A 13,390-nucleotide genomic window follows, 5' to 3' on the forward strand; every position below is an offset into this window, starting at 1 on the left:
TTTTTTATTTTTTGGTCAATTTCTGAAGCCTTGTGGTCATTTATCCGCTCATATCCTAACCCTCTCTTCCCTGTCTAGCAGCTGTGGACATCAATCAAAGCACGTGCAGGTATTCATGGTACTATTGTATGTAAATCCTTGATTTGCATTCTTGTCCGGGATTTGTTGGAAAGGCACCCGTTTGATTCGGTAGCGGTTCAATTTCTTCCTTGATTTCTTTGGATCTACCCTTTTCCTTTGGTATAAAATAAAATTTATCGTATTCGAAAAAAGATGTAAATCAACGCACATATTGTGAAATTTGTGACTAAAATGGATTATGTTGCTTTTGTTTTGGTCTGGTCAATATCTGTATCAATGTGGAAAATTTGTTCTGACTATTTTAGGAATTAATTCAGTTGACTAGAATTATGGAAACAAACAGCCAGTTCTGAATGCACTTGACAGAGTTTCTTCAAGTCAAGTTTGAAATAATTTTGGTAATTCATTTGGTGCCATCAATTCCAAATTTCCAATTCCATCAGTTGGGGACCTTTTCTTTTAAGCATTTTTTGAGAGAGTTCTGAATTGTGATGCAGGACTAAAAGCTCCTTAGAAGTGATTGAAATATCCTGAATAGGCATTAGCAACAAATTACAATTGATTGCCAAAGATAAGGTCCAAGCTCTTAAAAGTGCCTTCAAGGTAAATAAGACAAAGCCAACTGATCATCTCCCTTAAGCTGCATTCATTTTGAGGTGGAGCTCAATTGATTGTATAACAGTTCCAGAGACTTGCATGCTACTATTAACAGGCTTTTGACAAAGAGAAGTAGCTCTCTTAGAGAAATTGTACTTATTAAGTGCAAACTGTAATTGTGCTTCAGATAAAAATGAAAAAAAAAATAAAGAAGGAGGAATGTTAACACAAACGTAAAGATTAATTGATCCAAACTTCTAACAAAAATTTACTAGTATTCCGTACCAATTTATTACTAATTTAGTTTTACCTGCATCATCGCCAGCTAAATTGTACTTGGAAGGTTTATGGCAATGGAAAACTAGTTGGACGAAATTGAAAAATATTTTTCAACTATTTCGGAAAAAAATCTTATTCAAAAATATCTCTGCATGTCTGTTTTAGGTAAAAATTATTAAAAGAAAAAGAAAAAAAGGAAAACGTAAAACTAGTGAAAGAAACTTTTTGACATACAAAAGAATTAATTAAACTTATATTACCCTAAAGAGAAGAACTCTGATCTTAACTTTTCCTGTCCCTAATACATTTGTTATTTCATTTATTCAACCATAAGTTTTTGCCACTAATTTGATAGAATGCCAAAGACTTTGGTCTTTCATTGATTTCATGTCAAGACAAGTATCATATCATGTGTATGTCCTCCTCCATTTATGCTCTCTTTATTTATTAATAAAATTATAGGGCTGGTATTCTCTCGTGTATAACTTTTGTCAAAAAAATTACATTCAAAGATACAAATACATAAACATGTATAGATACATATATATCGACTACTCCAAGTTATTAGGAGTATAGTATAGATTCTCTTTTGTTTTATTTCATTTTAGAGCAAAAGCAGGAAAATCTTTAATCTAGAGTATTTTATAAATATTACTCGAATTGAACCGCATCTACCCGAAAGAAGATTATGATTTCATTAAAGTTTGAGACATGAGTTTTTTAAATCAAAGAGCTGATTTTTTTTTTCACAAGAATTAATTTTCTTTGCTTACATATTGAAGAAGCCAAGAAAAGATTAAAAATGTGAAATAGTTCTTAGACAGGTGAGGAGAAAAAGAGTTCAAAGGGGCCACTGGCAAGGTGTATTTTCAGTCAAAAGTTCCCATGGTTTTCCACAGGTGTAAGGTTTTGACAAATATTTATAGTGAAAATGGATTAAGGTGACCAAAAAATATAACCACTATGATTAGTCTAGAGGAAGAATTGTTTTGATTGCATTTTTCTGGACTTTTTGTAGAAAAATTATTGTAGCTATTTGATGTATGTGATGTAAAAGGTGATTGAAAAATGTGTCAACGAAAAACATAGCAATTTTTAGCGATTTGAAAAGTTACAATCCAAACACACACGTAGCGATTTGTAGAAAAATTTAAAGTTTCCTCACTGTCAGTTTCAAGGTTCGAATCTTTGACAATTGGGATAGAAAGGATGTGCAAAGTGGGGAAGGCTAAAAAAAAAGTGACAGAAAAATATACTAAAGCCTGTAGTACAATATACACCAAATCTTAGAGGACTTGCCGCATATGTGTCCTTTAGCGGACGCTCAAAATTGAAATTGGATTAGTCCATTGGTTAATTGCAGAAAAAAAGGACAAAACTTACATCACGAGATATGCACATATAAAAGCTTATCAACAGCAAATCTGTCACCATGGAATTAAATTAGCTTAATTGCACTAAGCCGCCTAAACAATTGGTGTGATTTAAATTTTTCTTCCTAATGTTGTCAAATAACTCTAATTATGCACTTCTTGAACATTCGAATATCCAGGGAGGAAATATTTTGGTCCACAAAAATTACACGGTATGCTCTTCTAGTAAGTGCTTTCCAATTTTATTTTTTTTGCATCATGAAATAATTTATGTTTGTAAATAGAATACAAAGCATGCAATTTTTTTAATTGGTTGGATTTTACTTATTAAGGGTATTTTCCCCCAATGAAAGAAAAAATATGTCCCATGTTCTTCTAGTTTTACTGAAAGCAAATGTAACGGTATTAATGGCTTTTCATAAACTGTTAACACTGAATTTTAAGGGATATTATCACTTTACCCCCTTCAACTATATCATTACTATCAGTTTACTTCCTAACGTTATCTTTTAGTCACTTCACCCCCATGAGTAATTCAACTCAACATGTTAAAAAATTTTAGACAAAAACACCCTTTTTATTTTATAGCATTACTACATTGTTATTAGGGTTATTATCACTTTATCCCCTTAAACTATATCACTACTATCAGTTTACCCTCTAACGTTATCTTTTAGTCACTTTACCCCCATAAGTAATTCAACTCAACATGTTAAGATATTTTGGACAAAAATGCCCTTTTATTTTATAGTATTACTACATTGTTATTATCACTTTATTCGTTTGGATTATAGTGATACAATCATTTTAGTTCCTATTATTATTTTCTAGGCATTTTACCTCATCATTAATCTAACTAGTATGGTCAAAAAATTTTAAATATATTTACCCTTTCTTATAAATAATTAAAAATAAAAAAGTTGGAATGGTTATTCTTCCTTTTTTCACTTTAAAAGATCAAAAAACATAAAAATAAAAGGGTTTTGTCAAAAAAAAATTCACACTTATTAATACTAGGAAAGAAAAACAGATAGGAAAGAAGGAGACAAAAAATTAGATTTTGCAAAAAAAGAAAATAAAGAAAAGTCTAACATTATCGTATTACTTTAAGATTGTCGGGATTAGAATTGGAATTTGGTGGTAAACAAAAAAGTAAAATAATTTTAAAATGATAAAAGTATTTAATTCTTTCTTATTTGTAATTTTTAAAAAAAAAAGAATTGAGCTCTCTCTCTCTCCCCCCCTCTCCATCTTTCTATTTTTTTTCAATATTAATAAGATTACCAAGAAAAAAGAAATTAATACTTTGATTTTTTTTCTTGATACTAAAATGGAGAAGAGTCACTCTAAATTTTTTATTATTTTTATTATGCAAAGAGGAGGGTATTTTCTTCTAAAGTTTTTTTAACTTGTTAAGTTAGTTTAATGGCAGGATAAATTGTCTAAAAAAATAACTCTAGGGAATAAATTGATAATGAGACTATATATTTTATGGGGGTAAAATGATAATAATTTTAAGGGCTAAATATGTCTTTTCACTTTAATTAACAAACTCCGTTAAGTTTGACCATTAGTCTTGGAGGTAAAGTGATTAAAGAATAACGTTAAGGGGGAAATTGATAGTAGCACCAAATGTTGAGAGGGTAAAGTGATAATAACCCTTGTTATTATCACTTTATTCCATTAAATTATAGTGATATAATCGCTTTAATTCCTAACATTATTTTCTAGACATTTTATTTCATCATTGTGAGAACCCGAAAATTTTCACATTTTCTAGGCCTTATTTTATTTTTACCTACATTTTTATACTTGCCTTTAAAATATTAAAGTTTCTATACTTTTTTATAAGCAAGTACAGTTTTAAATCATTTTCCTAGTATAAGTTAGTGTACGTTAAATTTGAAACGCATTATAGACGTGAGACCCGCTAGTGCGATAAAATTTTGGTGATTAAGTGATTTTTGTGCTAAGTATTATTATTTTACAAGGTGCTAGGAGACAATTAGAAGTTAGCTAGATAAATTACCATTGGTAGACAAAAGGATAGGATTGAAACCCTAAAGGACCATTTGTCACAAAACTATTGGAACTTGGACTTCTGACCAAGTTTATTTAACTTTACTAAAACAAAAATTTGACCAAAAATCAAGCCATTTTTCCCTTCTTATGGCCGAAAATTTGAGAGCAAGAGAGAGAGAAAAACCTTCATCTTTCACTCCAATTTCTTGTCCAAATCTTAAGTTCCAACCAATTAAATCGCAAACTACTCCATAAAAGTGCTAGTTAGGGTAGTTTCCAAGGTGTGTGTGGAGCTAATTTGGGAAGAAGAACTCTAAGCCACCATCTTTCTTGAGGATCCAAGGTACCTTGCTTGCAAAATCCCTCTTTGTTTCTAATAGTTGCCAATTAGTGGTTTAAAGTTGTAGTTTTGGTAGTTTTATGGGCATATTTCATAGTTTGAAGTAGTATTATGGAAATTTCAGTTTTTATGGTGATTTTTCTGCCTTCATGAGATGAGTAAGGGTTGGCCATGGAATGATAGCTTTATATTGGGTGAAATGAAGCTTTGGTATGCTAGTTTTGGTTACCTAAAGAAATTTCAGTTTATGTGCACAAATTCCAGTTTTAGGGTTTTCATCTTGCCCTGTTCTGACCAGTGTCATTCGGCCATGATGGAGGTCGAATTGGGCTTAGTTCAAAACATGAAAGTTGTAGAAAATGATGTTTTATAGCTACCTGTAAAATTTCAGCTCAATCCAAGCATAGTAGCATGTGAAAAGATAAAAATACCCCTAACTACCATAGGTAGAGCTCTGTGGACAGTGTTTACATTTCACCAATCTGACCGCATCTGTTCACCCTGATCCGTACTGAATTAGCATTTGGTCAAAACATAGAAGTTGTAGTGCTATATCTTATCTTTCCATCGGCCCTGAAAACGCCTCAATCGGACTTCGGTAGCCTGAGTTATGGTCATTTACGCATAGTGCAGTTAACTAGCCTGATTGTGAGATTCTGGTTCTGTACTTTGAAATTTTGACCTGGATACATTACGAACTGGACTGAGTGGCCTTCATCAAAGTTGTAGCCCTTTATCTTAGCTTCGAAATGGTATAAATTACACACCAGTCCGATAAGCGTAGCTTCGGTTGTGTCCGATACGCTAAACGGCGTCAAATCTGTCTTTTGTTTTATAACTTAAACTTTATTTCCGGACATGTTCCTAGCTTGATTTTGTACTTGTATGACATTGAGCCTATTGAACGGCTATTGAAATGAGATTATTTTGTGTGTGACTTTGGGACTGATTGAGAAAAAGAATGAAGCCATAAATGGCTGGACAATAGGTAAATACAAAGGGCGTACTGCCCAAATTTACGCTCAAGGGCTAGGTAGATTTACTTGCGACTCGAGTAAAGCTTGAGAGCGAATACCACTTGAACCATCTAGGATATTTACGTCTTCTTTTATCGAGGTATATAAGTTAGAACTTAGTCGAAACTTGTACCCTTGGAAAAATGAAATTTACGACTAATAGAAATACGTTTTCTTTGTCACTTCGACTCAAATGGAGATTTTAAAGTTTTACGAGTGAGCATAAGTTTTACAAATATTTTACTTATGTCCTTTGGTTTAAATGTACTCTTTTCACTACCAAAATCATATTTATACTTTGTACTAGTACGTATTCGAATTTTCTTTGAATCGCGTAAATCTTTGATGGTTGAAGCATAATGTGTTCTTTTGATTATATTAGGGTTCCTTGGTGATTGAGAGTGTTATCCGGAAGGATACTTTGGACGTTATTTTGCTTAAATAGGTGAGTGTTCTTTGTATGTTATGTTTTCATTGACTATGTGGCTTGTTGTGGATGTATGATTAAATGTTCAATGTTATCAATGACTGTTAAAATGAATTTTACTAGGCAAGTGTGTACTTTATCGCACTCGACCTAAATGAATGTGAAATTTTCAATGATTAAATGCTAGTTGCGCATGAATGTAAGCCGTTTGGCTGAACTGGGCCCTTACCCTTTGTTGCCTGTCGACTCGAGCCAGAAGCGGACTCGGTCGGGCGATTTGGTGACCTTGGGTGAATGTTTGGTATACTCGAGTATTACCACGTTGTCGGGTGGAGTCTAGACAATATCCAGAATGGGGAAGAATGAAATGAATGAACGAGTGATAATGTCAATGGAGGAGTTTTTACTTACAAAATGCATTTTAAAATGATTGGAGGAATAAGAAAATGAAAAGTGAATAAAAGAATGAAAGGCTCCATGAGAGCATGTATCCTTTTAATGAATGTATTATCATTGTTTTATATTGTCAATGTTTTCTGGATTACTTGTTATTACATGATTAATGTCCTTGGTTAAGTTGATTGTGTGTCCGGAACCTCACTGAGCTTGTAACTCATTCCGTTAGTTTTGTTTTCCTTAATAGGGGATGCGCGCAAGGACGAGAGATCTGTACAGACTAGCCAGTCTAGTTCTTTTGAATTTGTGTAATGGTTCTCGCCCTAGCTCTTGGCAAGGGTTGGCTGTATGAAGAATTGAGAACCGTTGTACATTTGGGTTTGTACTACTTTTGATAGGGAAATATATGTAAGTATACATTCTGAACTTGGAAAATGTTATTTCGTTTATTATTGAGGATCGTACCCTATGTTTGGAAGTGAGTGATGTAATTTATTTGAGAACTGTAGTGAGCCCCGGCAAGAGTTGGGCAGGCGACCCGCCGAACGCTGGGGTACGCCCTAGGGGAAGGTGGGGCCGTCACAATCATTAATCTAAATAGTATGGTCAAAAATTTTAAATATATTTACCCTTTTATATATATAATTAAAAATAAAAAAGTTGGAATGATTATTCTTATTTTTTTCACTTTAAGAGATCCAAAAATATAAAAATAAAAGGGTTTTTTCAAAAAAAAATTTCACATTTATTAATACTAGGAAAACGAAAAGAGATAGGAAAGAAGGAGACACAAATTTAGATTTTGCAAAGAAAAAAAATAAAGAAAAGTGTAACATTATCGTATAAATTTAAGGTGTTGAGATTAGGATTAAAATCTAGTGGTAAACAGTAAAGTAAAATAATTTTAAAATAATAAAAGTATTTAATTCTTTTTTATTTGCATTTAAAAAAAAGAATTGAGCTCTCTCTCTCTCCCGATCTTTCTATTTTTTTTTAATATTAATAAAATTACCAAGAAGAAAGAGATTAATACTTTGATTTGTTTTGTTGATACTAAAGAGGAGAAGAGTCACTCTAAATTTTTTATTGTTTTTATTATACAAAGAGGAGGATACTTTCTTCTAAAGTTTTTTAACTTGTTAAGTTGGTTTAATGGTGGGATAAATTGCTTAAAAAATAACTCTATGGGGTAAATTAATAATAAGGCTATAGTTTTATAAGGGTAATGTGATAATAACTTTAAGGGCTAAACTTATCTTTTTACTTTAATTAACAAACTCCGTTAACTTTGACCGTTAGTTTTGGGAGTAAAGTGACTAAAAGATAACGTTAAGGGGGAAATTGATAGTGACATCAAACGTTAAGGGAATAAAGTGATAATAACCCGAATTTTAATCGCCAGGGAAGTGGAGGGGATAGTTCAAATTATAGCTAATGTAAGCAGACTTTAGTGCATTTAACCTTTAAAATTCTCCTTGCAGATTTTGTTATGGTTCAAAACCCGCATATGTAATTAAAATAGAATCTAGGGGGTATTTATTGGTGCACCCCTCTCATTAAGATGAGTAACGCCCCTTCATCCCTTTATATAATTAGTATAGGTGCTGCCTTGTTTAAATAAAATATAGGCAAACCATTAGCTGAGACGGGTGGCCGCGGTTCAATTTGAATCGAAACTTCCGGTTGAGGTTGAGGTTTACCAAAAATTTGAATCGAAATCGGAACTAGAACTATAGATATAGGATTGATTCAAACCATCTAAAAAAACACGTGTTATCTAAACCTATTTAGTCAGTTTAGAATTCAATATCAATAGTCAATATCCAATACCAGCAACTCTCACTTCTAGTCCAACAAACCATTGTCCCATCTCATTAAGTAAATCTAGACCCCATATCTAATCTAAATCCTATACCAGTACAATCTTATCAATAATGAGATTTTTTTTTTATAAAATTTTTCTACATTCATTGTCATATTTTCTTATAATCAATTTTATAACAGCAAATGTTTAAGCATAACTAGAAGAATCGAAACCGTAATTGAATTAGAATCATAATCGAAGCCAAATTAGAATCGGAGGTTCAAGAATTATAACTATAATATCCCTATAATGACCAGTTTAGGTTCTATTCCTCAGAAGGACCAAAACAGTCAATTTTTAATCCCGAATCAACTGTTCTAAAACCATGACCAGGCCCAGCTCTAAGTAGGGGCAAGGTGGACAAAACATTTTCTCAGCTCAAGAGAACACTCTCTCTCTTGACCTTTTCTTACAGAAGTAAGAAATTCGGCTTTTATAAATCTAACTCCCAGAAGAAATTCGGCTCAAGAGAACACTCTAGTAGTCCAAAAATAACAAAATAGGGAAACAAAAGTGAAAATTGTCATACTTTTTCCAATGTTTTGAAAACCGGATCGGACCGCCCGGTTCGACAGGTTGAACCGCGAACCGGCCGTGGCACCGGTCCGGTTCTATGCTTTGGTTGACTTTGCTAGAGAACCGGTCAAAACCGTGAAAGCCGGTGAACCGTGTTGAACCAGATTGAACCGGTTTTTGAGTTTCCTTTTTTTTTTTTTTTTTTTACTTTTTGCAAAATGCTTCTAACAAAATTCGAACTCAAGACCTTTGCAATAGAAGACCAATGTAGTAACCATTGCACCATCACATTTTATTTGCTTTTTTTGATAACTTATTTATATAAAACAAACATCTATATTTCATTTTTCCATTTTTCTTACAAAACTTCATCCTCTCATGACTTTTTCTTTTTAATCTTCAACTCTTTCTTTCTCTCTCATCTTTTCTTTTGTCACTCCATTTTTAATCAAACCTCATTAGTTTTAATTTATTGATGTTTTCTTCTATCTTTTAATTTTGTTTTTGTCCATTAAATTGGAAAAAGTTAAAAAAGAATTATTTTTCTTTAACCCAAATTATTTAATGCCACAATCACTCACTTTTATCTCATTTTTTGTTTCTTATCAAGTTTGCATTTCTATTTTCAATTCTCTTAACTTCTTTTGAACTTCAAACTTTCTTTTTTAAATTACAATCTTTAAATCTCAAAGACGTAAATTAAAATTTAAGTTCACAATGTCAAATTTTCATAGACGTGAATTTTGTATAATTTCAAAATATTGTGATATTTTTTAGTTGGATTTAAGATTTTTTTTGGTAGATATAATTGAAATTGAGATGAAATTTATTTGTTTTAACTTATAATTTTAAAAATTTATTTTTGAAAATCCAAATTATTCAAAAATAGTGAACTTTTCATCATATAAAGTTTTAAATTAGTCCATTGCATGTCTTATTTTGTGCATATATATATTTATATAAATTATTTTTAAAAAAATTCATTGAACCGAGGTTGAACCGGTCCGACCGGTTGAACCTCGACCCTTTCACCTCACCGGTTCAATTGACGGTCCGGGTTTTAAAACATTGACTTTTTCGTAAATTCCACTCCAACTTCTAAATTCCACACGCGAAAGCAGCTATCAATTTGAGGGAAACTTCTGCAGTTGACTAAGACTTGCTCGAAATAGACCGGAACGTCTATGGTAAAATGCAACAAGTTTCTTAACCCTAGCCAATGAAATTATGTTGCGCCACGCACGAAACTTCTGCTTAAATGTAAGTCTTTTTGTTGACCTAATTGTCAGTCAGTCAACGATTATTTAAATGTTTACGTCAATTCATTATCCCCTGGGTGGGAAATAAATCACATTACTGTATTTTAAATCGTGCTTGCACTCGGTAATCTATTTTGGAAAAAATAAATAAGAGGGTATTTAGATGTAGGTCCACCAATAAATTACTTACTGATGAAGATAAACATACTTCTCAGTTTTCACACCTATGTAAGATGAATAAACCAAACTAAACCATAATTCTTCCCAGAAAAAAAAAATAAAAAGATTAGTGAATAATATTAATAAAAAAAGAATTAATTTTTTTTTACATTGACAGTGTATATACCATCACCATTTGATGCATAATAACTTATCTGAATTTAAATTTAAAATTTAAAAAAGATTTACTATCAGTGTTATGCATCTCATTCGTAATAGTATATACACTATCAATGTATATAAGATTTACTCAATTTACTCAGAAAAAGAACGTGTATAAATATTGTGCCCGACTTCAAATAGCCTCATGCTGCTTTCTATTTTGATTTGCTTACCACAAATTATAATGAAAACTAAAAAAAGCTAGTCCACAATAAATAGGACACTGACATTGACATACTGTAGGCTTATTGGCTCATGCAAGTTTTCTTAATCTACAGATCCATTTGAATTGGCCATTTTTTCAAAAACAAGTTTTTCAAATATAATGATATAGTAATACACAAATAAAAATAACTTAAAAACATCTCATCTATATAATATTTCAAATATTTCAAAAACAATTATAATAAAAGTTTTTCTATACACTACTACAGTAAAATTTTTTAAAAATACCTCAAAAATAACTAATTTAAACAGAGTAAGTGCCATAATTGTGGGTTAAACTCCATTTATTGTGGGTGAATTAAGAAAGTGCCATAATTTTGGTTGTTGGTCAAACTCCATTTTGAGTAAAAATCAAACGTCCTTAATCAAGATGACAAAAAACATAAAAATGGACTCGCTTTTTGTATTGTAGTAAAAACTCGTCACTGTAAAGACTTCCTACCCAATATCTTCCAGCAGCAATTCGATTCCCACTGTAAATTTCCAACATCTTTTAAGACTTGATAACCAAACAAAACCGATCAGAATAATCATACCCTCAATTTTTTCTGTTTTAATTTAATCCCTTTTCTATATTTCTTTTTTTTTTTTTATGTACATATAGTTTCGAAGTCTTCCACCCCTATTAGAACTTTCGTTCTAGTCTCCAACCTACATCTACTTCACTGTTCTTTGTCCCACAACCTAGCAACGGTTTTCATCCTTTTCAGGGTTTCCGAGCATTAACAGTGTTGTCGAACATATTCCCAAAACTTAAACTACGGTTATCATATTCTTTAGGGTTCTTCTGAGTTTCATAGGTGTGTTTAAACATGGAGGAGTACGTTGATTGCGAGTGGGAGGAGTACGTTGATTGCGAGGATTGCGAGTGGCAGGAGTACGTTGATTGCGAGTGGGAGGACTATGTGGTTATCCACCGGAGGTCCGAGGATTTCAAAGTTCCCACCGATGATGATGAGATTGATGTCGCAGCCGCCGGCGAAGAAATGGATGAAGAGTGCTACGAAGTCCCAGTAAATCGTGTTCTGGAAGCCTGCGAAAGTCGTTTTTCAAAGGGTTTTCGAGTTTTGAATCAGGAAGGTATTCTTGCTCGTGTTCAGGATGATATTGCGAAGCTTTCGAGTGTTTTATCGCTTTCCGAGGAAGCGACGACCAGGTTGTTGTGCAAATATGGTTGGAACATTGAAAATCTTTGCGACCAGTGGTTTCCCGATGAAGACAAAGAGAAAGTTTGGAAGGTTTTTGGTTTACTGGGAATAAATCCAATCGGTGATCAATCTGAATCTGCTGCCGGATTTTCTGGTGATTATCTTGTAGCAACTTATATGGGATTAGGCCGGAAAGGGTCCATGAGGTGGTGTCCTGCAGGTTGCGGCCGTGCGGTTGAAATTCTTCTGGGGGAAACAGGTGGGAGGACTTATGATGTTACTTGTGATTGTACACGTGAATTCTGTTGGAATTGTTTAGGGGAGGCTCATAGCCCGGTAGATTGTGAGACTGTGGATAGATGGAAAAAATGTCCTGAATCCCAAAATATGAATTGGGTATTAGCTAATTGTAAGGCTTGTCCATCATGCAACAGACTACTGGAGGATGCTACTGCAGGTATGCAAGCGATTTGTCCATCACCTTGCAATTATGAATTTTGTTGGCTATGCTTAGGTCCGTGGTCGGACCACGATACGACTGCAGATGGATATTACACTTGTAGATTCTACGACGATGTGAAAAAATCCGATGAGTTGGACGAAACTGAGAAAGAAAGGGAGAGGGCTAGGATTTCTTTGGAGAAGTACAGGTATTGTCACGAGAGATGGAGTACTCATGATGAATGGAGGCAAATAGCTTTGTTGGATATGCAAGAATTGAAGGCAGTGCATCTTAAGAACCTGAGTCAAGTTCAGAATCGAAGCGAAGACAATTTGGAGTTTATCATTGATGCTTGGGATCAGATTGTGGAGTGTAGGAGAATTCTGAAATGGGCTTATGTCTATGGCTATTATATACCAGATGATGATCAGTGGAAGATGAACTTTTTCGAGTACGTGCTAGATCAAGCAGAGGCTACTTTGAAGAAACTCCATCAATGTGCACAGACTGAACTGCAAATTTACCTCAAAGTTCCTTTGGAGGATTTTGATGGATTTCGAGTGAAATTGTCTAAGTTGACTTCGGTGACTCGAAAATACTTTGATAAATTGGTTGGAGCAATAGAAAATGGTCTTCTGATGCAGATTCAGAAAGTTGCAAGATAAGAAGCCTTGACGAAGATCTGAAATGAGTTTTAGCAGCTGTTGCAAGGTTCTGATTTCTTCCTTCAGTTATGTAGATACAATTAGGTTGTTTAGGTTCTCTTCTCAGTTTGGTATTTAGTTTTCAAGTTTGTTTGATCAACTACATGAGCATACTGATTAGGGAATCTGTTTATTGACTGTTTTTTACATGGTAATAATAATGTCGTTTGGATTATTAGTTTGTTGGTTTTAGACATGTTCAAGATTGTTGATGGGGTAGAAAGAATAGGACCTAAAATGCCTGAGTCCAGCTGCTTGAAGGGTAAATAAATAATTGTTTAATTTATTTGTTTAATTGGAGTGATTTATACACTTCTGAG

At 33.1% G+C, this 13,390-nt stretch overlaps 1 protein-coding gene across 1 annotated transcript; it reads left to right on the plus strand.

Annotated features, from left to right (window-relative positions):
• Positions 1 to 11,588: 11,588 nt before the first annotated feature.
• On the plus strand, positions 11,589 to 13,031 carry LOC113692852 (probable E3 ubiquitin-protein ligase ARI8). The gene has a single exon (XM_027211443.2). The coding sequence runs from the start codon at positions 11,589 to 11,591 to the stop codon at positions 13,029 to 13,031; it is 1,443 nt and encodes a 480-aa protein (XP_027067244.1).
• Positions 13,032 to 13,390: the final 359 nt, after the last annotated feature.

Source organism: Coffea arabica, chromosome 1e (assembly GCF_036785885.1).
Source record: "Coffea arabica cultivar ET-39 chromosome 1e, Coffea Arabica ET-39 HiFi, whole genome shotgun sequence".
NCBI lineage: Eukaryota > Viridiplantae > Streptophyta > Magnoliopsida > Gentianales > Rubiaceae > Coffea > Coffea arabica.